This window comes from Canis lupus, chromosome 7 (assembly GCF_003254725.2).
Source record: "Canis lupus dingo isolate Sandy chromosome 7, ASM325472v2, whole genome shotgun sequence".
Classification (NCBI taxonomy): domain Eukaryota; kingdom Metazoa; phylum Chordata; class Mammalia; order Carnivora; family Canidae; genus Canis; species Canis lupus.
Genome location: NC_064249.1, coordinates 65,998,086 through 66,024,477, shown reverse-complemented (window position 1 = coordinate 66,024,477; position 26,392 = coordinate 65,998,086). Strand labels below are relative to the sequence as shown.

The window sequence follows — 26,392 nt, the reverse complement described above, 5'->3', positions numbered from 1 at the left end:
CCAGGGATCCCAATAAATAAAATATTTAAAAAAAATTACTTGATTTTTTGACAAGGGTCCAACTCAATTCAATGGGAAAGTCTCTTCAGTAAATGATGCTGACAATATATGCAGGCATAGCTTGCAGATATTGTAGATTCCGTTTTAGACCACTGTAATAAGACAAGTCAAATGAAGTTTTGGTTTTCCCATGTGTATAAAAGTTATGTTTATACAATACTGTAGTCTATTAAATGTGCGATTATACTTTAAATACTTTATTGCTAAAAAAGTCTAATTATGATCTGAGCTTTCTATGAGTTGTAACCTTTCGGTGCTCACGTTAACGTCTATGGCTGCTGCCTGATCAGGGTGGTAGTTGCTGAAGTTTGGTGTGGCTTTGGCAGTTTCTTACAACAGCAATGACGTTTGCTGCACTGATTGACTCTGTGGCATGCAGTGCTGTTTGACCCACAGTAGAACTTCTTTCAGAGTTGGAATTAGTCTTCCCAAAGCCTGCTTTTGCCCTGTAAACCAAATTTATGTAATTTCTAAATCCTTTGTGGTCATTTCAACAGTCTTCACATGATCTTTACTAGGAATTAATTCCTTCTTAAGAAGCCACTTTCTTTGCTCATCCATAAGAAACAACTCCTCATTTGTGAAAGTTTTATCATGAGATTGCAGCAATGCAGTCACATCTTCAGGTTCCACTTCTAATTCTAGTTCTCTTGCTATTTCCACCACATCTCTAGTGACTCCCTTCCATACCTCAAGAGAAGTCTTGAACCCCTCAAAATCATCCATGAGGGTTTGACTCCACTTCCTCCAAACTCCTGTTATTACAATTGATATTTTGACCTCTTTGCATGAATCACGAATGTTCTTAATGGCATTTAGAATGGCAAATCCTTTCCCAAAGATTTTTGATTTACTTTGCCAAATTCCATTGAAGGAATCACTATGGTAGATACAGCGTTACAAAAATGTACTTTTATTTTTATTTATTTTTCATTTAATTTTTATTTATATTTTATTTTTGAAGATTTACTTATTTTAGAGGGTGAGAGGATGAGGGGAGGGGACAGGGGCACAGGGAGACAGAGAATCTAAATAGACTCCATGTTGGCAGGGTGCCCAATGTAGGCCTCAGTCTTAGAACCCTGGGATCATGATTTGAGGCGAAATCAAGAGTTGGACACTTAACCAACTGAGCCACCTAGGTGTCCCCCAAAATGTATTTTTTAAATTCTAAGATTTGAAAGCCAAAAGTATTCCTTAATCCATGGTTTGCAGGATGGACATTATATTAGCAGGCATGAAAACAGCATTCATCTCATTGTACATCTCCATTACAATGGGGTTGGCCATATGCATTGTCAGTGCAATAAAATTTCTAAGGGATTTTTTTTTTCCCTGAGTAGTAGGTTTCATCAGTGGGCTTACAGTATTCAGTCAGCCATATTGTAAACAAACATGCAGTCATCCAGGCTTTATTATTCCTTTTTTAAAATTTTTTTAAAATTTATTTTTATTTTTTTATTATTCCTTTTATAGAGCACAGGCAGAGTAGATTTAGCATAATTCTTCAGGGCCCTAATTTTCAGAATGGTCAATGACATTGGCTTCAGCTAACGCCACCAGCTGCATTAAGCCCCTAACAAGAAAGTCAGTGTGTCCTTAAAAGCTTTGAAGCATTGATACTTCTCTTTAGCTGTGAGAAGTCTGGATAGCATCTTCTTCCAATAGAAGGCTGTTTTGTCTATATTGAAAATCTGTTGTTTAGCATGAATTACCTTACCAAGATCTTCTGGATCACTTACTGCAACTTTTTTTTTCTTTTTAAAGATTTTATAGGTTTATTCATGAGAGATACAGAAAAAGAGAGGCAGAGATATAGGCAGGGGGAGAAGCAGGCTCCAGGGGAGGCTCCTGTGAGGAGCCTATGCAGGACTCGATCCAGGATCCTAGGATCACGACCAGAGCTGAAGGTAGACGCTCAACCACTGAGCCATCCAGGTGCCCCTCTTGCTGCTACTTCTGTAACAGTACTTGCAGCTTCACCTTGCATTTTGATGTCATGGAGATGGCTTCTTTCCTTAAACCTCATGAACCACACTTTGCTAGCTTCAGACTTTTCTCCTGCAGCTTCCTCTCTCAGCCTTCACAGAATTAAAGAGAATCAGGGTTTTGCTCAGGTTAGGCTTTACCTTAACGGGATATTGCGGCTGGTTTGATCTTCTATCCAAACTACTCAAACTTTCTTCATTTCAGCAATAAGACTTTCTTCATTGCATGTGAACACTTAGAGGCCATCGTAGGGTAATTAATTGGCCTAATTTCAGTATTGTTGTTCTCAGAGAATAGGGAGACTGGAGGAGAGAGAAAGATGATAAACTTCTGGTTTTTGTAGCAGGCAAACACAAACATTTATAGGTTAACTTCTCTGTATTATATGGGTATGGTTTGTGGTTCCCCGAGTCAATTGCAATAATATTGAAGATCACTGATCACAACAAAAGAACAAACAAAAACAGAGATCACTGGTCACAGATCATCATAACAAATATAATGAAAAATTTTGAAAACTGAGAATTACTAAAATATGATAGGAATTGAACAAATGCTGTTGGAATAATGGCATCAATAGCCTTGCTCCCACAAGGTTGCCACAAACCTTTGATTTATAAAAACATCGTATCTATGCAGTGCAATAAAATGAGGTATACTCATACAAATATCTGATCATTATGTTGTACACCTTAAATTCATACAAATATATATCTGATCATTATGTTGTACACCTTATACTAATATAATGTTATATGTCAGTTATACCTCAAATAAATAAATAAAGCTGCAATGAAAAGAAAACGGTGTTGAGTCAGCTAGTTATCAACATGGAAAGCATGAAATTGGACCCCTGCTACACACCATATAGAAATAGGACATAAAAAATGGATCACAGGCCTAAAATGTAAGAACTAAAACTATAAAATTTTTAGAACAAAACATAAGTATAAATCTATGTGACCTTGGATTAGATGATAGTTTCTCACATGTGACCTCCAAAGCAAAACAATCAATCAAAGAAAAAGTGCGTAAATTAGATATCATCAAAATTGGAAATTTTGTGTTTGAAGAAAACTATCAAGAAAGTGAAAAGGCCACCATGGAATAGGAAAAAATATTTGCAAATCATATGTCCAATTTGGAAATTGTATCTAGAATATATAAAGAACTCTTATAATTTATCAATAAAAAACAACTCATTTAAAAAATGGGCAAAGGATTTGAATAGACATTTTTCCAAAGAAAATATGGAGATTGGGATCCCTGGGTGGCGCAGCGGTTTGGCGCCTGCCTTTGGCCCAGGGCGCGATCCTGGAGACCCGGGATCGAATCCCACGTCGGGCTCCCGGTGCATGGAGCCTGCTTCTCCCTCTGCCTGTGTCTCTGCCTCATTCTCTCTCTCTCTCTGTGACTATCACAAATAAATAAAAATTAAAAAAAAAAAAAAAGAAAATATGGAGATGACCAATAAGTGCATTGTGTTAGTTTGCTAAAGTTGCTGTAACAAAATACTACAGATTGAGTGGCTTAAACAACAGAAATTAATTTTCTTACCGTTCTGGAGGCTGGAAGTCCAAGTTCAAAGTTCCATCAGAGTTGGTTTCTGTTGAGACTACTTCCTGGCTTGTAGTAGGTTGCCTTCCACTTCTTCTCTGTACATGCTCAGAGAAAGACATTTCCCACATCTGTTCCTCTTCTTATAAAGATTAGATTAGTGCCCCACCTTTATGACCTCATTTAATCTTAGTTATTTCCTTAAAGGTCCAATTTCTTAATACAGCACAGTAGGAGGTAGGAGTTAACACCTATGAAAATATGCTCAACATTATTAGTTACTGGGGAAATGTAATTTAAAACCACAATGAAATACCACTTCACAAACTAGAATGGCTAGAATTAAAAAAAGTATATAATTAAAGTGTTGGTGAGGGTGTGGAGAAATTAGAACCATATCCTTATACATTGATAGTAGGAATGTGAAGTGGTCTTGATGCTTTGGAAAACAGTTTGGTAGATCCTCAAAATGTTAGAGTTAGCATATGATCCAGCTGGTCCACACTTAGGTTTATACTCAAGATAACTGAAAACATGTGTCCACACAAAAACCTATACGTGAATGTTTATAAAAGCATTATCCATAACAGCCAAAATATGGAACGACCCACATGTCAATTAACTGATGAATGGATAAACAAAATATGTATCAATATAATGGACTATTATTCAGTTATAAAAAAGAATGGAATACTGACATGTGCTACAACATAGATAAATCTTGAAAGTATTAATGCTTAGTGAAAGAAGCCAGTCAAAAAAGGTCACGGATTATGTGATTTATATAAAATATCCAGAATAGACAAAAATGTAGAAATGAAATATATTACTAGTTGTTAAGGGCTGCGGTGAGGGGTAAATGTGAATCAACAACTAATGTTTTGGAGTGTCTTTGTGGTGATGAAAATGAAATTAGATAATACTCGGGTGTACAAGACCGAATATACTAAAACCCCTGAGTTTAACACTTTAAATTAGTGAATTGCATGGTATAGGAATTAGATCTCAAAGCTGTTAATAAATAGGAAAGGAAACAATCTTAAGTTCAGATTAGTATGTAAACATTTAGTGTTACTTTTTACTAACATTTCGTGTTACCTTGTTTGTTGTTTGGAAATGTTAAATTGGGATTATTACTTGCCAAATTCTTGGTCGAAATTCTTTCTCAGGCAATGTGTTAATAGTGACTTGACATTTGAATTCTAGAAAATAATTTGTTGCTTTTTTCTTTTTAAAGATATTTACATGAGAGAGATACACAAAGAGGTATGACCAAGAGCATGAGTGGGGAGGACAGGGAGAAACAGGCTCCCCTCTGAGTAGGGAGCCTGACATGGGGCTCTATCCCAGGACCCCAAGATCATGAGCCTGAGCTGAAGTCAGGCGCTTAACAGACTGACTCACTCAGGCACCCACCCTGTGGTCCCCTGCTTTGAAGGGGTTTCCTTTTTGGTTTGGGTAGACAAAACCAGAAATAACTGCATTAAAATGTTGTGAATAGTCATGATAGATGAGTATTCGGGGTATTCTGAAGGTGCAAAAGAAGAGTGCTAATTTCAGTGAGGCAAATCAGAAGAAACTTCAGTGAGAGACAGTTATCTTTGGAGCAAGTTTAAAAGATGGAGTCCATGTCCATCAGGGAGGGAAGCACCGTAGGCAGAGGGAAGGACTGGAAGAAGTAGTGGTGTGTTCAGGCTGTAATAGGTCTAATAAATGTTGGAGTATTGGGAACAGGGGAAAAAGCTCGGTGATTGTAAGGCTAAAAAGGAATGTTTGCATATCTGATATATTTTTTAAGGATTTTATTTATTTGAGAAAGAGAGCAGAGTGTGAGAGAATGTGAGCAGGGGAAGGGGCAGAGGGAGAGAGAGAGAAGCAGGCTCCCCACTGAGCAGGGAGCCCAACCCGCTGCTGCTTGATCCCAGGACTCTGGGATCATGACCTGAGCCGAAGGCAGGTGCTTAACTGATTAAACCACTCAGGCGCCTGGCATGTCTGATTTTTATTCTTAACTGGTAGAGGCACTTCTTTCTCTTTGTGGTTGCTTTAGAAATAAAAGTTTACTTGATTATGGGAACTTAATAAGTTTTTATATGTTATGATCTCTCAGTTATTTATATGCTGATGACCATTTGAATTAAGGGGAGAGGGAATAATATGCCATATCATAAAAGCTTATTTGGGGAACCTTTCTTCTATGGAGTGACGTAATAAGGCTGGGGGAAATGTGTTATATGTTGTGGTACGTCTATTTTATAAAATATTAAGTAGTCAATAAAATGATGGTTATAAAGATGGTAGCAACATAGAAAAATGCTTATGTGCAGCAAAGAAGAAATCAGAATTCAGATTTGTTTTGAGACGGTGATTACAATTATTTGAAATACCCATGTGTGACCAGTTAAAACTAGATACAATTTTTACCCATGAGATTATTAATGGTATGGTGAAATGGTCACTCTCTAGGGCAGTTTGGCTCTATCGAAATTATAAACAAATGGATACTGTGATTCAGTGGCTTTTTAAGAATCACTAATGAAAAACTGACCCCATGTGCACAAAGATGTACATATAGGGATGTTCTTTAAAGTATTGTTTGTAATAGTGAAAATACTTTATTATTTATTGACTATTTATTTATTTATTTATTTATGATAGACATAGAGAGAGACAGAGACAGAGACACAGGAGGAGGGAGAAGCAGGCTCCATGCCGGGAGCCCAACGTGGGACTCGATCCCGGGACTCCAGGATTGCGCCCTGGGCCAAAGGCAGGCGCCAAACCGCTGAGCCACCCAGGGATCCCCTATTTATTTATTTTTTAAAAGATTTATTTATTTATTTATGAGAGAGAGAGAGAGAGAGAGAGAGAGGCAGAGACATAGGCAGAGGGAGAAGCAGGCTCTTCGTAGGAGCCCGATGCGGAACTCGATCCTGGATCCTGGGATCACAACCTGAGCTGAAGGCAGCTGCGTGACCGCTAAACCACCTAGGCATCCCTTGAAAATACTTTATTTATTTTTTTTTTTAAAGAGATGTTTTGTTTTGTTTTGTTTTTTTTTAATTTTTATTTATTTATGATAGTCACAGAGAGAGAGAGAGAGAGAGGCAGAGACACAGGCAGAGGGAGAAGCAGGCTCCATGCACCGGGAGCCCGACGTGGGATTCGATCCCGGGTCTCCAGGATCGCGCCCTGGGCCAAAGGCAGGCGCCAAACCGCTGCGCCACCCAGGGATCCCGAAAATACTTTAAATGATAGTAGGAGAATGGCTAAATGCATTAGTGTATAACGTTGCAATGGACTACTGTAGCCATTTAATTGAAAAAAGTTGATTTATATCTATGACACTGAAGAAGAGATACTTATAAAATCTCCTGTTTGTGAAAAAGGAAACAACTGTCTGTCTACATTATAAGTATTAGCTCACTAAAAGAAAATCTCAAGGATACACAGTGGGATATTTTTGTCCTGATTTCATTAGACTTTTTTTTTTTTAATTGAAGTGTGGTTGGCACCACAATGATATTAATAGTGGTTAGTAGTGGGATAGGGAATGCTGATCCAGGTCTGTTTGTATGAAGTAGAAATTTTACTTTCACTTTATGTTTCTGAAATGTTTTAGTATTTAACAATGTGTATTGTATAACAATTTTTAAAAATATTTTTATTTATTTGAGAGAGAGTGAGACAGAGCAGGAGCAGCAGGGAGATTTGGGAGTTGAGGGCCAGAAGGAGAGGGAGAAGCAGACCCCTCGATGAGTAGGGAGCCCGGTGCAGGGCTTGATTGCAGGACCCTGAGATCATGACCTGAGTTGAAGGCAGACGCTTAACTGAGCCACCCAAGCACCCTTATAACAACTTTTAAAACATGCAAGGTTAAACTAGACAGAAGTATATCATTTTATTGCAGCTAAGCCTTTTCTTAAATTCAGAGAATAAAATTATAAAAAGAAATACATATAATTCAGGATGTCATTGCAAAGGATTGCTTTACTCTGTTGATGTGTTACAGGATTTTTTTCCCTTCAGTATTTAAGAAGGTTGTATTAAAATTAAGTAAACTTACCCATTTTGAGTTTTGGCTTGATTTTTAGGTGGACCTTCAATCCTGCTGTTCTCACTAAAGCAAACATTGTTCGAAGTGGAGATGCTGCTCAGGGTGCAGAAGGAGGTACCTCACAGTTTCAAGTGGGTGATCTTGTACAAGTTTGTTACGATCTGGAAAGAATCAAACTTCTACAGAGAGGACATGGAGAATGGGCTGAAGCTATGCTCCCAGTAAGTATATCTAAAATAGTTTAAGACTCGGAATAATATAGTTTTAGACTAGGAATTATATTATGCTTTAGTAGTTTTTAAAAAAATACCTTAATTTTGGAAACTAAATTAGCATACTCCTCGGAGAATTGTATTGTTCACTGGCAGCTAGGCATACTTAATGCCTTTTATTTTCTAATTTATTCCAGTTAAATTAGCCCAGGAAGGTCCAAATATGGCTACAGTTAATAGTTTTTGCAAGACTTGTTAGTGGAGATTGAAATGTAGGTAGAAGGCAACAGAGACTTTCCTGATACTTAACTCCAGAATGAGAGGTACGTGCTCATCCAGTTACTAGCAGTGCTAGACCACTGCTGCTTTCCTCACTTGGCGGTCCGCCTCTCTAAAACTCAGAGAGTGAAAGAACAACTCTGAATGTGTGCCTTCTGAGGTGGCTTTGCTCCCAAAGAGTTACAGTTTAATATGTAATTTATTTATTCAATACATTTTTCACCAAATCTTCAGCAACAACAGAAAAATTTGTTCTTCTCACTTTGCATCCATCCTCTTTCTCCATCTATACCTTGCTCTTCTGTTCTTCCTGCTGCCCTCCCATACTTACTTGCCCTATATCCCATTTCCTCTCACTTTGCTGTGTCCTCCTGTTTAGTCCTCCACTTTGCTACCCCTGCTCCTGTCTCATCCAGTTACAGAACTTGTCCTCTCCTGTTCCTCTAGTCCCATCCCATTCAGTGCCTCCTCCTTGTACCAAATACCTCCCCTCCCATCCATCTTCATGTCTCATCCCGCCAACCCTGCTGTGTTGTCTAGTGCCCTGTCCTGGTTAGCAGCTCCTCTACCTGTCTAGCCCCATCTCCTGGCTCATCTAACCCTCTGCCCCCTCTCATCCTTTCCAGTGCCCCCTCCCTTCCTTCATGTATGCCTTACTCCTTCAGCAGATATTTTCATACAAACAATGTGGCTATTAGGCTTCAAGGATGTAATAGTGAATGAAACAAAAAGAAATCTATTGTTATGGTGCTTTCATTTGAAGACATTTCATAGTTTGCAGATGCTGCTGACATTTTTTTTTGCTTTAGTTAGATAGCGACTGATAGCTGTATGTTTTACAGGAGCTGTATTTTAGAATCTTTATTTTTGTCTAAAAAATTAATTTGTATATGATCTTTTTTGCTTTTGATATCAAAGTTGGTTAAAAAAAAGTATTGATTGTCTTTAAGCCTCACTATAGTATAGTGTTACCTAAATGTAATCTTTTGATGTACTTTCATAGGAGCTATATACACCATTTTAAGGTTGTTTTTTTTTTTTTTAGGTCAAGGTGTTTTTGTTTTTTCCCCTTAGCTGTGTCATCTTATATATAGCAGCTTATGTGTTTGGAGTGCCCAGTTATTCTAAGCACTGTGCTAAATGATGAATATATACATACATGCACACACATATACATGTGTACACACATAAATACATATGCAGACTGTTTGTCCTAGGAATATTATAAACAGGTGGTGGTATGACCTCTTTGTTTTAAGGATGAGGAAATCAGAGCTAAGATTCTGAGCTGAAATTGGAACCCAAATCTGTTTTACTTCTTTTTGTTTTTTTTTAAAAGATAGACAGATAGATTTATTTATTTATTTATTTATTTACTTACTTACTTACTTATTTATTTATTTATTTATGATAGAGAGGGAGAGAGAGACACAGGCAGAGGGAGAACAGGCTCCATGCCGGGAGCTCGACACGGGACTCGATCCCGGGACTGCAGGAACGTGCCCTGGGCTAAAGCAGGCGCCAAACCGCTGAGCCACCCAGGGATCCCCGTTTTACTTCGAAGCCTAAATCGTCTATCTCCATAGTAGGCTGCTATATAAGCAAAACCTGTAGATTATATCTAGAGGAGAATTCTGGGATTCCAGTGGTGGTGGCATAGAATTTTAATATTCCCAAATCATTTTGAGAAAAATAGTCAACAACTAGATTAGCATACCCAAAAAAAGAAAGACACAAATATCTATATCAAAACCAGGTAACAGAGTAGCCTGTCGAACCCTAAAATATGAATGAGTAGTGACAAAACATTGACTGCTCCTAAGACAACAGCTGTTTGTCTGGCAGCAGAGAGAATGGAGCATTGGCTGGCCCTGAGAACAGGGGTGCTCCAGCATAGTTAACAAGTATTCATTAGCTAGTGTAGGTAGACTATGTGGAAATGATAGCTGACCCGGGGAGGGTTCTTGCAAACTACATTTTGGGGTGAGGGTAATAGGTCCATGCTAAAGTTTGAAGGAGTTGGAGCAACCTGGGTCTGTAAACACTCAAAATTAACCAGCCATAGTGCTCTTCCTGGGCAGAGCCCTCCATTAAGTAGAGAGTGCTGAGAGTCGAAACTAAATTTTTAGGATAGAGACAGTCGGGGCAAAGGAAAGATATAAGTTGGAAGGGATCATAATCAGATCCCAATACACAGTTATTACTGAAAAAAAGACAGTAAGGAATAGCATAACTTCTTTATAGACAAATGAAAGTACACTAGAAAGATATGCACAAAAAACTAAGATCTAATGATTCAAAATGAGCTAACAGAATGATAAAAGATGAATGAAGAAAATGGATCATGATTAGAAATGAGGTAATAGAACTTAGGAAAGAATTAAAAAGAAAAGGAAGATAATTTCAGAAAAATGAGTAAGCTTGACACAACACAGATCAAATAAATATGACAGGTAATACCCTAAGAAGAACAAAAGGTAAAAAGGGGAGAAAAACTCAAAATAAAAAAGATGAAAGTATTTCAGGTAAAGTGACAGATATAGAGCATCTAATAGATGTATATTAGGAGTCCTTGTGGAAAAGGAAAGACAAAAGCCAAAGCAAAGGAATTAAACAACTGCACTAATTTATGATTCCAGAAAAAATGTCCCCGAATTAAAAGATTTAAAGCTAAATATGAAAAGGACCCATTGCATACCTGGGAAAACTGAGAACACAAAACACTGAACCATATTCTGATAAAATAACTGAATCTTCAGGAAAAGAAAAAAATTCTTTGATATCTAGGAAAAAAGGTCAAGTTTTACTTATAAAGGAAAGAAAATCTGGTCTCAGTGCTTTATGATTTCAAATGAAATAACATTTAAGGTATTCAAGGGACAAAACTGAAAGCTAAGAGTTTTATATATAACCAAGCTGACTTTAAAGTATAAAGCCTACAAATTGATATGAACAATTAAGAATTCAGAGCATCTTGTTCCCATTAGCTTTTTCTGATTAATCTATTAGAAAATGTCTCAGGCAACCAAGATGTCGGGAGAGAGATCAACTGAAGGGGCTGATAGTGATCATTAAATATGTATGTATTCGTTGAACTAAGATTAAATGATAGTTGAAGGGGTAGGGCTATATAATGGTTATATGCTCTATCAACACAGATTAAGTACAACTGTCAAAAAATGGAGTGGGAATGAAGGGAGCATATGGAAAGTTTAGTAAGCTGATTGCCTTTTAGTTATTCACTGGAACTAAATACTATTATTTTAAATCAAAATCTTGAAGGAGAAAGAAGGTAAGGGTAAGACCATGAGTGACTAATTTCAGTATTGTACATACTGGGGAACGAGTTGACTCACTCAAACACTCTGACTCTTTTTTTTAAAGAGGGATAAAGTTTTATATGTATATAAATTATATATTAATATTATTATAAATATAACTATTAGGACAATGCAGAGTTTATGTGGAAAGAAAGCAAATGGTGGAAGGATTAACCATTAAGTTAAAAAACATGTTTTTTTTTTTTTTAAACCGTGTTTCATATCTAAAAAAGGAATGTAATATAGGGAATAAAGGTAGAAGGAAAATGTCTTTGAATATGTCTTGTTTTATAGATTTGATTTGAAGCCACATAACTATTTTATGTAATTATAAAGCAAACTTAAATTCCTTAAAGTGGAAAGTAAAATGAAGTAAGTAAACCTAAATGTGTATCTTATTGGCATAACCATACAGAGAGAAAAGTACAAGTAATTTTGAAACACAGTAATTTGTCTTTGTGTCTTTTTAAGAATATACTCTAAAGAACTGCATATAAAAAGCAATTTTTAACAATTTTTAGAGACCTTATTGTTTGTGATAGTATTATTATCCTGAGATTGTTGTATGTGTGAGATGACAAAAAAACAAGTGAGTAGTTATATGGTAATTTTAATTCTGTTATCCCTGGTGACCTTGAGAGCCAGAATGATCAGAGTAGGAAAAGGTGATACAGATGTAACATAAAAGAGGCTACAAAAAACCCTGTAGTCTTGAGTTTGAATTGGAAAAGTGTTTTTACTTATGATTTATTTTATCTTTAAGACAAAACACCCTCCCATCACTATTTCCTAGCTCTGCCCATGAAAAGACCTAGAAACAATAACCATTCTAGTAACAGTAACCAGCCTTCATGCCCAGATTACAGTCTTGAAATAGCCTTTCCCTCTGTAAAGAAACAGTCTTGGAGAAGTGGCTAATTCTAGCTCTTTGTCAGGAAGTGAACAAGATGAGCCTCAGAACAGATAGCAATGAAGCTATCAAAGATTTCTAGATCATGTTAAAAGGATCTAGCAGCCAACTTGGAGTGCTCCTTATCAAACAAATGCAGAGACAGATGAACTTATTAATTATACCAATAGCAAAATTGAGATTTTAAGAAACTTCATAGGACAAATAACCCTGTTTCTTCAACAAATAACTGGAAAAGAAAAATATATGTATAAACTTTATTTGAAACTTCATTTAAGCAGACTGAAAAAATTTACCATTTATGAGGCAATTGGAAATTTGAATGCTGGTATTTTATGATATCACAGAATTAATTGATAATTTGGGAAGGGTTGGTAGTAGTATTGTAGTTTTGTTTTTTAAAAAAAGTTTACATGACTAATAATACAGGAAGGGAGAATAGGTAGGGGAAAACAAGATTGGCCATGAGCTGAAAATTGTTAAAAATAGTTGATGGGTACAGATTCAAAATACTATTGTGTACTTTTGTATGTTTTAGACTTTCCACAATTAAACATTTAAGGGGAGGGCAGCCCCTCTGGCTCAGCGGTTTAGCGCCACCTTCAGCCCGGGGTGTGATCCTGGAGACCCAGGATCGAGTCCACGTCGGGCTCCCTGCATGGAGCCTGCTTCTCCCTCTGCCTGTGTCTCTCTCTCTGTCTCTGTCTCTGTCATGAATAAATAAATAAAATCTTTAAAAACAAAAACAAAAAGCATTTAAGGGGAAAAAAAAACAAAGAATGCAGCCTCAGAGTTTGAGATGATGGAAAATTTCAAGAGAAAATGTCTAATTAGAAGTTAAAATTGATGTAAGAGGGGAGGGAGAGGGATAAATAAAGTTAGAGATGTATATTTTGGAGTTTTTCGAAATAAGGTGATAGTTGTCAAAGTGGATTAAACTTTTAAGGAAGAAGAGTAAAAAACTAAGGAATAAAATTTGGGTGAGTGAATAGATTTAGGAATCTGAAAGAGGACAAGAAGCCAGGGAGTAGAGAAAGAGAAGGAACAGGCAGAAAGGTTAGACTGTCATCTGGAAATCAAGGGAATAGTTTCAAGTATTTGGGGTCAAATGCTGTGGAGAGGGTAAAGGATAAAACACTGAGCGGCAGTCTACTTTGTGTTAGGAAGTAAGATCTTATCACTGTTCTTTACCAGTTTTCTAGTGTTGTGATTTGCTATCCTGTTGTGCTTAAGAGAATGGGTTTTAGACTGGAATTTGAAATTGGGGCTAATAATAAGCACTTTACTTTCTGGATTACGTATGTTAGGTGAGTTAATTTGTTTAAAGCTCTTAGAACAGTACCTGCCACATGGTAAGAGTTGCTGTTGATTGTGTTCTGGACCCAATTGCCCTCAAGAATATAAATACATTTTTTAAAAAAGATCTGTTTTATTTTGTTTTATTTATTTATTATTTAGATTTTTATTTATTTATTTATTCATGAGAGGCACAGACAGAGAGAGGCAGAGACAAAGGCAGAGGGAGAAGCAGGCTCCCTGCAGGGAGCTCGATGTGGGACTTGATCCTGGGACTGATCCTGGGACTCCAGGATCACGCCCTGGGCTGAAGGCAGGCGCTAAACCACTAAGCCACCCAAGGATCCCCTATTTATTTATTTTAGAGAGAGAGTGCATGGGGAGAAGGGACAGAGGGAGAAGGAGAGAATCTCAAGCAGACTCCCTGCCTCAGAGCATGGAGCCCCCACACAAGGCTCCATCCCACAACCCTGAGATCATGATCTGAGTTGAAATCAAGTTGGACGCTTAACCAAGTAAGCCACCCAGGCGTCCTCTTTTCCCATACATAATGGTACTATATTCTTTTGTCTTGGAATGAATATTGATTCCCTTTTTGGTTTAAGTATAGTTTGTTTTAGAAATCAGATTTTATTTTTTTAGGCTAGATTGATGATGACTTTTGGACTACTTGATTTACAAATTCTCAAGATGTAAGATATTATGGAGTTAAAAGGTTAGATATCAAAAAGCAAAATATTGTGACTTCTTATGAATGATAGACTCATTTGTTTTTCATTTCTTTTTGATTTTATATTCTTGTGGAAGTATAGTGGCTTTGTTGATGAAAATATTTTTTAAAGATACTCTTTAAAGTTTGCAGCTAACAAATATCCCATTTGAATATGTTGTCCTTTACCAATTTCTTCATTAGGAGCAAAGGAAAATTAATACTTTAAACATGTAAGAACAGATGATTGATTTCTTTATGGTATGTACTTTAGACTTGGGAACATGAACTGATTTTTTTTTTTTTTTTCTTTTGAAAGACTTTAGGTAAAGTTGGCCGAGTACAACAGATTTATTCAGACAGTGATTTAAAGGTGGAAGTTTGTGGAACATCTTGGACATATAATCCAGCAGCAGTTTCCAAGGTCGCATCTGCAGGATCAGCCATTAGCAATGCATCTGGTGGTATGTTTGTGTTGTTGGGTATTTATTTATTTTTAAGATTTTATTTATTTATTCATGAGAGAGAGAGAGAGAGGCAGGTTCCCCGCAGGGAGCCCGATGCAGGACTTGATCCCGGGACTCCAGGATCACACCCTGAGCCAAAGATGCTCAACCACTGAGCCACCTAGGCATCTCATATTGTTGGGTCTCTAAAAGTAATATGGTTTACATTAGAACCTTCATTAATTCCTTGATTATCAGGTACAGCTAATGATGTGTGTTCTTAGTTTTCTCCCAAATCACATGACCTCACTTGAATGTTAACTAACATTTACACTTTCGCTAAAGGTTTTTTTTTTTTTTTTTTCATATAATGAATAGTTTTTGTTCTGGCTGAGGTATACTCTGGAAAATTTCCATAAATAGGTACTTTTTCTTGGGTGCCATATCAAGGGCTTTCCACATCAAATCTGAGATAACTGAAATTCAATGTTGTACTTTTTAGTTGGAACTTCTGCCAAGAAACATGACATTCTTAGACTGCTTTTTTCTCTTTTTATTTTCAACATTATTGCTAGCAGAAGGCTTTCTTCCTGGATATTTTTATATATCGGCCATGTTTTTTTCTTAGTATTTAATACTAATTATTATACTATAGAAATGTATAATAAGTAGAAAATCATTTTGAAATGTGAATAAGGTGGATGATTGGGTAGACTCATGACAGTCCCTCCCTGTGCTCCAGCTTTATATACAGAGCCTCAATTCATACTAGAACAAATTATAAGTTACTGTGTATTGTCATTCAGAAAAGAAGATAGAGCTATAACTAAATTTTAAGAAAGTAAAGAGAACATTGGGTGACTGCCAACCTAATTTTATACGCTTTCTACTACTCTGTTGCTGTCTCTTCTTTCCTGATGTAATTTGCTAGTGTGCTTAAAATTTAAATCAGGTGGTATTTATTTCTTACCTTGAGGTTAGATGACATCACAGCGGGCTGACTACCTACAAATTCAAAGAATGAGACATAGTTAATATCCTGCTCAAATAATGTGGACTTGGTGTTGGTCCTCTGCCTCACTTTGTGATTGCTTTCCACTAAGTAGATCCAAGAATTAAGGAATAGAACTGCTGGGTAGTTTCTCTACTGATTAATGCTACTTAGAAAAAAAAATCTTATGAAAGAGTCTATGTAAATATATCCCTAGTTCTTTTTTTGTTTTAGTCAGTACGAATCAGGTGACACCTGTTGAAGTATGTTGACATTTAGATGACAATTTTCAACAGAAAGTTGATTTGTCCCTAAGACATTTCCCCACATATTATAGGGATTACATTGCTTTTGAATCATAATCAATGATTTATTGATTTCTTCTATGGTCTGTAGCATTGAGCTCCAAGAATCAATGTGGTATGTTAAAACCTGAAAGGAAGTTTGTATTGTTCTGATACTCCCATGGTAGTGTGTTCATTTGTGATTATCTTTGGTATGACTGCTAAATCTTGAATTGTTATTTGTATGTAATGCTCTACTTTTTCTGAAATTATAACTCGAAATACATTAATTGGAGAAAACTGGGAATACTTACAGGTTAGAATTTAATGCAGGTTTATATGGTAATTAAAACTTGCATGAGTAATATCTGTAGTATAGTACAAAAATAACATTAATGATAGCAATAATAAAAAAGGAAAAGTATATATTACAGATATGTGAGTAATGCTTGTCTGTTAGTAATTAAGGTTTGAGATTCTTCTATGTTAACCACTTTATTTGATGCTTTACAGAAAGACTCTCTCAACTCTTGAAGAAATTATTTGAAACCCAAGAATCTGGTGACCTCAATGAAGAATTAGTTAAAGCTGCTGCCAATGGGGATGTTGCTAAAGTGGAAGATTTGCTAAAAAGACCAGATGTGGATGTGAGCATTTTAAAAATTATTTGAAGCATACACAAAAATCGCATAGTATAATGAACATCACACAGTTCAATAATTATTGGGATTTTTCCACATGTGCTTCATGTAGTCCTCCTTTGTTTTTCTCAGGTATTTTAAAGACAACACTGGACATCATTCTTCAAGTACTTTTCTAAAAGATAATGAGATTTTCTTATTTTAACACTGTGACCTTTTAAATTTATAATTGACAAAATTTACATTTAAGTTTTTTTAATTTAAATTTTTATTATTTTTTTTACATTTAAGTTTTTGAGTGATCATTGTCCTTTCCTATTTCTCATGGAAATGTCCTCATACCATGTCTTTTAAATATCTTTTAATAAGTTTTATAAGCAGTGTTCTATACCTCTTCTCAAAACATTTAATCTAAACCTTTTCCAGTGAAAGTTGACTATTTTTAGTTTATAATGCAGATAAACTAGAGGTCATGCATTTTGTAAATCTTAATAGTTTATTTTTATCATTCTCACAAGCCATATTTTAGGTGGGCCATTTTAGTTCTAGTTAGTCATTCATTGGCTTTGTTATTGCTACTATACTGGCACCAATAGGATGTTCAGTGCTGGCCCAGAGATTGTAATTGGAGTGGCACAACATCATATTCCAAGGAGCTCATGTGGCATTTCAGTTATTAGGGAGATGTCATTTGTGGCAGCGTAACACAGTGGTTTCATGATTGTGAGATATATCAAAAATAATTTGTTTCAGATATCAAAGTACTAAATATTTTTTATATTCAAGCAGATTTACATTTTATTATACTTAATTTTTCTTCATTTAATTATATAGTTTTTTTAAAACTAAAATTTAAAATGTAGTTTTAAAGGGAATTTAAAGGCAAAAAATAATTATACAAGGTTCATTATGAAAAACATTCCTATCTCAGTTCTGTTGACTCATCCTTCAGGGGCAACTATTTTCACCTCTTTCAGTTGATTTTCTTCAAATGTTTACCTCCACATTTCCAATAACATACTTCTATAGTTTTCTTCTTGATTTTTGTGTTTTAGGAGTAATCTTTTGGTAATTTAACTGTGAAGATGAGAATTCAGCTTTCTTTTCTACTTCCAGCCCATTCCCTCCATGCACACACACATTCCTCTCTCAGCTTCTTAATGTGGTTAGGTTGTATGGTAACTTTGTTAAGATTAAAATTAATTGTGCATATTATTACTTAAATGACATTCATATCTGACCTGTGGATGGTGCTAGGTTGTATTTTTCTATATAACTATTTGCTTCCTTCATGTTCATAATTGTTCTTTTACTTAAAAATATTGATGTGTAATTTACATATAATGAAATACATGGATCAGTCAGTTTTGACAAATGCATACATCCACGTAATTCACACCCCTACTAGGTGTAGAACATTTCCTTTATTCCAGGAAGTTCACTTGTAGTTTTTCCTCAATCAGTCCCTCTTAACTTCAGACATAATTTAAAGTTTCTTATTTGTTTGTAATCCATATTGCTATAAGTAATTCTTCTGAAAACTTCTATAGTTGTCTAATCTCCAAGACATTCAGGCATGTAGTGTATCTGTTCATTTCTACTTCTGAAAGATGATAACATAGGAGAAAACATAGGTGACTTTGGGTATGGTGATGACTTTTTAGATACAACATCAAAGATATGATCTGTGATTTTGTAGGAGTGATAGTTTTGTATTTTACATTTAAGTCTGTGATTTGTGTTGGGTTAATTTTTATGAAGGGTATATGGTTTGTGTCTAGATTTTCCTTGGATTACTTCTGGCATTGGCCATTAGGTCTTTTTTCTTGGTCTGGTCTGACTCCCCAGAAAGGTCTCTTAATTCTCCTGCAGAGAAGGTGTAAACCTGGCTGCCAACCTCAGGAATAGTGAATAAGGGAAGAGGAACTGGATTCTCAGCATTCATCTGTAAATATTTACATAAAACTTCTGATTTTAGTACTTTGCCCCACTGATAACAGTGCTTGGTTTCTGTAGGCTAGAAATATTTTACTCTTTCCAGAGAATAAACTTTAAGGCTTCTGCTAGCATCAGGGTGGACCACTAGCTCAGCTGAGCAGAGTAGGGGAATCCAGGGATCTAAATGCTTTTTAAACAAACTATCAGCCAATATTTTTGTGTTTAGCACTAACCACCACATTATCCCCGTATCAAGAGGTATCCAGTCAGTACCTGAGCTTTTTGATAGCATAACAATACCTACCTTCCTTGGTAGAAGGGTTGCTTCTAGGTTTTTCGCATAGCAGGTTTAGGGGCTGCATTTCAGCTTCCTGTATAGGTGCTTGCACCCGGTTGTGGGTGTGTTGTTTTTCTAGTTCTAATTATCTTTGTGGTTTGAGGCTTCAAGGAAAATAAAACTTTACTCTTGTTTTAGCAAAATGTTGAAAGGTAATGAACACAAGTGCTCATCCAACCTTTAATTAAAACACACTTAAAAGAATATACTTTTTAAAACAAGTTTTATTGATGTATAATTGTACTGAAAATAAATACATAAGGATATGGTCTTTAAGTCTCACAATACTGAAAAGCTGTTCTCTTGCTTATATATTTGCTCAGCTTCAGGCTCTTCTAATGGGATTTTTTTTTCCCTTTAGCTTCTTGTTTTTCATAGCATCCTCTTGATTTTTAGATATAAAGGATTCTTGAATATCTCTAACTGAAGTTTCTCAAAAGTTTTCTTTTTTTCTCTTGTTCGTTTCTTCAGTGTCTTTTTTTTCTTTCTTTTTTTGAGTTGTTTTGTGTGTGGTTTTTAAAAATTTTTGAGGTCTTCCTCAAATCTCTGATCTTTGGTTGACCATTGATATCTGAATAAGACCTTAAAAAGCTTACTGGTAGTTCTTTTTGCTTGGATAGGACTTAGTGACTGACTTTGCATTATGGTGGTTGCATGTGTGGAGCTTTTGGGGTCTTTAAATGCTGTCATGTAGAGGTCTGTTCTTCTCCATGACTATGCAGTTGTTCAAGAGAGGAAGGCATTTTTCTGTCTAGGGACTAGGAGCATGGCAGCCAATGTCCTGTCCTTGAGTTTGAGAAGAGTGCCCTAGAATGTGGCCATTTCACATCAGACTTCTGTTTGGGGTTTTTCTTATGTTAACCCTCTGATGTACTTGCTTTTGCAGGCTTTGACTGCGTGTGAGGTTCCCAGGTTTTGTATTCCTTTTCTCTATAAAGTCAGTCTGCTTTGTCCTTTTCAGACATGTGTTTTTATTGTATTCTGATGTTAGCTTTCCCTTTCTTACTTAAAAGCGAGTGCATGCGTGTGAGCAGTGGGGTAGAGGGGCAGAGGTAGAGGGAGAAGTAGACTGCCCACTGAACATGGAGCCCAACGCGGGGTTGTATCCCAGGACCTTGAGATCATAACCTAAGACGATGTCAGCTGCTTAACCAACTGAGCTGCCTAGGTACCCCCATCTTGTTACAGTCTTTTGGATGGGAGTGAATGGGGTGGGTTTAATGAATTATACTTAGCCTTGAGTATGTCATGGGGAAATTATGCATTTACACAACATCTGAAGTGAAGAAAAGGTTGGAAATTATTACTTTAGAATGTCATAGTTATGTATAGCTACCCTGCTAATTCATGTATGTATTCCTCATGATAATTTACTGACAATATTCAATATATTTGTTGAATTGAATTTATTTAAATAGTGGACAATATCTTTTCCAAAAGTTTTCCATTCACTTCATTGCTTTTTTCTCATTGAAATATAGACTCTGAGCTTTAATAATTCAAATAGAAGTAAATATACAAAACTAATAGAATTTACTTTTCTCCCTCAGTTCCTTTCTTTTTTTTCAGCTGTGCAGATTGGCTAAAACAGTTGTTTCATAGCTCTTTGAACAATGGAACTTTCATCTTAAAAAAAGGAAAAAATGTCTGTTTCCCTTCTCTAAATTACAGAAAAGTTTCTGGTGATCTGTATACTAGGATATATGGCATACCAACCTAAATTATTTTCTAAGAATCATACAGTGTGCTAGATTTATTTATTTTTTCAATGTGCTGGATTTAAACCTATACTGTATATTGGCTCCTTGTGATTTGTGACAATCCTTCATCCTTTCTTCTCATTTAGGTAAATGGACAATGTGCTGGTCACACAGCTATGCAAGCTGCTAGTCAGAATGGACATGTTGACATTTTGAAATTACTTTTGAAGCAAAACGTGGATGTAGAAGCGGAGGTAATTAAGTTAAGCTTGAGAAATACTTAAGTAAAAATCAATGTCCTAGAAATGATACTTCTTTATTATAAGATAAATTGGTTTCATTCCTAAAATTTAATGATCACCTAAGGCTCTTCTGACTGAAAAGAAAAATTTGACAAGAGGTAACTTGAAGTATTTCTTGTTTTTCTCTGATCTCTTAATATTGTAGACATAATCCTAAGAGAAGATAGGAGTTGAGTTTTCCTTTACTATGGTTGGACCATCCTGCTGCTAGGAGCCCAGTTGGGTTCATCCAAGAATCATTCTGAAGAAGTTGAGGGAAGGGGGAATATATAGATCATGTAGGTCAAGATTTATACTGATCAGTGTCACTCAGAGGCCTTTTTTTGTTTTTTGTTTTCCCTCTAATAAGGGAATCAGTAAATTAGAATTTGTTTAGTCTTATTGTTGCTTGACCTAAATGTAGATCTTTGAAAATTTTACAGGACGTATTTATCATTATGTGTGTGTATATATGCTTAATTATTAACTAATTTTTAATTTGACAGAGAGAGGTAGCGAGCAAGAGAGAGCATGAGCAGGAGAGAGAGGGAGAAGCAGGGTCAGACATGGCGGGGCTCAATCCCAGGGTTCTGGGATCATGACCTGAATCATAAGCAGACACTTAACCAACTGAGCCACCCAGGCGCCCCTATATATGCTTAATTTAATTTAGAGTATATTCTTTTTTTTTTTTTTAAGATTTTATTTATTTGACACAGAGAAAGAGCACAAGGAGGGGCAGTGACACGCAGAAGGAAAGTGAGAGGCAAGCTCCCTGCTGAGCAAGGAGCTCCAGTGTGGGGCTTGACACTGGGATCATGACCTGAGCTGAAGGCAGACAGATGGTCAACCAGCTGAGCCACCCAGGTGCTCCTTAGAGTATAGTCTTTTAAACGGGAAATGAATATTTTTTACTGTCATTGGAATTTCAGTTGAGGATCTCTATGTGTGTTGTGAAGGATGTCTTCCTTTATTATAGTAAATTATAACCTCATTATTGAAAAAATGTATTAAAATCACATTTGTTGTAGTCAAGTGGAAGATTATTTAGAAATAAGTCAAATCCTATCCAATTTAGACCAGATAGAAAGTTGTCATTTTGTCCAAATGATACTCCCATCTGAGGAAGCTTAAAGGACTTGAATTTCTGAGGGCTAAATTAGTGGACCAGCCTGTTTTTATTCATTAAAAAAATTTTAAAGATACATATTTGAAAAGAGAAGCCTTCTATTATTTTTGCTTTTTTTCTCAGATTGAATGTATTTTGATTTGTTGGACAGCTACTAAAGAATCTTTGGTGTTGTGGTTGTAAATAAGTAATTTCTGATGGAATTTTCTATTGTCTTAAAAAATACTTGAATTTTTAAATTAGTAGGTAGATATCTATAAACTATGATAGTTTAATTACTGTAATGTCTTTATGAATGAATTTTATGATTTGATTTTGTTTTTACAGTAGTAATTTTTAAGTCACATATTTCTTGGTTATGATTTTAGGAACCCCAGTGTATGTTACAAGATTTTTTTTGATAATGAAAGAAAGACTTAATTTAAATATAGTATATTGTAAATAGAAGAAAATTACTTTATTGTGTTATTTTAGTCTGGCTTAGGGAAATGGAATGAAATTCCCTAAGTTGAATTCCACCTTGCCCTTTTTTTTTTCTTAAGTTTTTATTTATTTGAGAGACAGAGAAAGCATAAGCAGGGAAGAGGGGTAGAGGGAGAGGGAGAAGCAGACTTCCTGCTGAGCAGGGAGCCCAACCTGGGGCTCAGTCTCAGGACCCTGGGATCATGACTGGAACTGAAGGCAGATACTAAACTGACTAAGCATCCAGACACCCCAAATATCCCATTTCTTTATTTAATGCATCTGGAAACTACAATAGCAACAACTCCTAAAATACCAAAGCTCTTCTGATTGATTATAGCTAATAAGGCAAGAGGCCAAAAATCAAAATTTTTGGCCTAATTTTTTATTAGGCCAAAAAACTACACTGGGTGTTATATGCAGCTGTTGAATCACTAAATTCTGATTCAGAATTTAATTGATAAAACTGACAACATGAGACTCTAGCCCATTTGTGTTTCTAAAGACTTTTGTTCACATGAGAGGTTGTGCACAATGGCGGTGCAGCTGTGGTGTTGGGGACAAAGTTGGCACTGTTCCTTTACTGAACTCAAATACAAAACAAATGGTTAGTGATTATTATAAACCTGTTAAGATTGGAGGTGAAGTGTGGCTCAGTAAACTAAGTGTTTGCAAATTTCTTTTAGAAAGTTTGAAAACTAGATCTGTTACTAGATCAGCAGGATACATTTGGACTTCATCCATACCTCCTCATTCAGATTTCCATTTTGTGCATTTTCGGTTTTAAAAACCATTGTAGTCAAAGGGACTACACGCATGCAGTATATTCATGCAGGACTTGGGGAGTGCAGGCTCTGGGTCAGTTCTGTTCAGGGCCTGAGGTCGCCACCGCCCCCCATCCCGGTGCTGCCAGAAGGCCCTGCTCCCTTGTCTCAGCACCATGGGAGTGGCCTCACCTTGCTGCCCCAGCCAGGAAAGTGGGCAAAGGGCAGGGGCCCTGCACCTCAGAGCTTGTCCTGGTGGCCTGTGACTGTCAATAAAGCTTGGGTTTGTAAAGATAAAAACAAACAAACAAACAAACATAGGTTTTTTTTCTCATAGGTTGTGAGATAGGTTAATTGGATAATGGGCAGTTGATGTAAAGTATACTGGGTGTGGGATGCCTGGGTGGCTCGGGTTGTGCCTCTGCCCTTTGACTCAGGGTGTGGTCCTGAGTCTGGAGTCTTGGGATTGAGTCCCACATCAGGCTACCTCTGAGGGGCCTGCTTCTCCCTCTGTGTCTTTGCCTCTCTCTCTGTGTGTCTCTCATGACTAAATAAATAACATCTATAAAGGAAAAAACTACACTGGGTGTTATATGCAGCTGTTGAATCACTAAATTCTGCCCCCAAAGCTAATAATACAGTATATGCTAACTAAATTGAATTTAAATAAAAAATTTTAAAAAATAAATTAAAAACCATTGTAGATGTAATTTGTAGAAATAGTGTGAGAAAGGGATATTTATACATCAGGTTAAGTAAATAACACAGCTTCCTAATTGGCAAAGAAAAAAACTACATTTAAAAATTAGGTTAAAATATAAGTACAATTCACAGCCTAATTGCTAAAACAAAAAAATCATCCAAGTATCATTTTTCTGGATTTGAAGAATTTATTAGAAACAGCAATATAGTTTTTTTAGAATAGTAGTTCTCAACTGGGAGCATTTTTGTCCCACAGGGGGACATTAGGAAATGTCTGGAAATTTTTAATTGTCACGACTGGTGGGGAGTGTGGTGGTGGGAATACTACTGGCATCTACGGTGTAGAAATTAAGGATGCTACTAAACATCTCATAGTGCACAGGAGAGCTCCCACAACAAAGAACTATCTGGCCCAAACTGTAAATAGTGCCAAAGTTGAGAAACCCTGGTTTAAAAGATAGAGGAAATATTTACTTTTACAAAATGCACTTAAATTTGTGATTCATCTTTTGCTGGCCTTTTTATAAAGTGATTTGTCATCATTAATTTATTATTGGGAGTTTTAAATATTTATAAAAGTAGAAGAGTATAATGAATCCTGTATTCATCACCCCACTTCAGTTATTTTCATGGCCAATTCTGGCTTATTTGTACCTTCCTCCCTCTCTATTCCCTCTACTGAATTATACTGAAGCAGATCAGATACCTTATTTCATCTGTAAATATTTTAGTATATATTCTAAAAGATAAGTGCTATTTTTTTTAAAACTTCATTATAGCTTTACCAGACATAAAAGCAATGATAATTAACAGTGATTTTAAAAAATCTAATTGTATTAAAAGTTTTGAGGTTAGCTGAAGAATAAAGAGAATAATACATTTTGTTCTCTAGTTATTTCATTCTGTAATGAGATTTCTTCATCTGCTTTAGGAGGCAAGCATAAGATAGTATAGATTAGGGATTGAAAACTATTTTATATTGTCAAGTATTATTGGAATAAAACACAGTCATTTATTTATTGTGTATGGCTGCTTTCGTGTTACAACTGCAGAATTGAATAGCTGTGACAAGACTGTGTGATTTGTAAAACCTAAAATACTTACTTTCTGGTCCTTCACAGAAAAGGTTACTTGCCCCTATTATAGATGACTATTGCATTTTTTTTAGTTGATTTAAGCTGTTATTAAACTAAATTATTTGGTGTATATTATATCTTTCTAATATATGATACCAGATTACATCTTTTTTTTCCTACTTCTTTTTCTTAGGGAGATCTCCGCTATTTTGGAAAGTTCTCTCCATGTATGACCTACTAAATAATGTAGGATTATATTACATTACATTGTTTCCTTTTTTTTCTTTTAAAGATTTTATTTATTAATCATGAAAGACACACAGAGAGGCAGAGACACAGGCAGAGGGAGAAGCAGGCTCCATGCAGGGAGCCCGATGTGGGTGTCGATCCCGAGACCCCGGGATCACGCCCCATGCCAAAGGCAGACACTCAACTGTTGAGCCACCTAGGCGTCCCACATTCTGTTTCCTCCTTATATAGGTAAAGGCTCCTGTGAGATCTTACGTATGTTTTTATAGGTGAGCTAATAGGACTGTGAGATCTTATATATGTTTTTATAGTTGAGCTAATAGGACTGTGAGATCTTATATATGTTTTTATAGTTGAGCTAATTTTGGATCCTGCAGGGACTCAGTATTCACCCTCACCCCCACTGATGAAGTATAATTTAAAAAAAAGTGTGGAAGATTGAATAGAAGATCAGTTTAAAAAAGTATGTCATTTAACAATAAGTTTTCAAATACAGTACAAATATATACTGCAGTTGTCAGGAAACTTGGAGCAGTTTTATCATTTAAGTTTAATGAAAACTGTTCTGAAGAAGAGGACTAATAGTAGAGAACAATACTGAATTTTGTGAGAAAACCCAAGTTTTAATGGTATTGTTGCTGTCTAAAGTGATACTGGGCAAAAAGTTTAATAGGTGTAAGCTTCAGTTTCCTTATAAATGATAATAACTTAAAAGGTTGGAGTGTGGAGTATGGTAAGTAATTAAGATACTATTTATAGTATACAACACCACCAAGGGAATCTGTGGTGTTCTTATTGCTTTTGTTTGATTGTTTCTTTCTAAGTGGCAGAAGGCAGAGAATATGATTTCTTAAGAAACAGATACTCATTCTGCTGATTTTTACCTAGTGATGGAAACAAAACTGTAGAATATTTTATGTAAACGTAAAACTAAGAAGGAAAGGGCAAGTAGGCTTCAAGACTAGTCAGTTTAAGGAAATTCTTCTCTTAAAAACAGGAATCA

The 26,392-nt window shown here is 35.9% G+C and overlaps 1 protein-coding gene across 1 annotated transcript in view; it reads left to right on the top strand.

The window, feature by feature from the left end:
- MIB1 (MIB E3 ubiquitin protein ligase 1) overlaps positions 1-26,392 on the top strand; it is a 137,371-nt gene that overhangs the window by 39,985 nt on the left and 70,994 nt on the right. The window contains exons 7-10 of the mRNA XM_025429334.3: positions 7,701-7,884; positions 14,709-14,853; positions 16,624-16,757; positions 20,873-20,980. Coding sequence (XP_025285119.1) covers positions 7,701-7,884; positions 14,709-14,853; positions 16,624-16,757; positions 20,873-20,980 — 571 coding nt within the window. The remainder of the gene's footprint in view (positions 1-7,700; positions 7,885-14,708; positions 14,854-16,623; positions 16,758-20,872; positions 20,981-26,392) is intronic.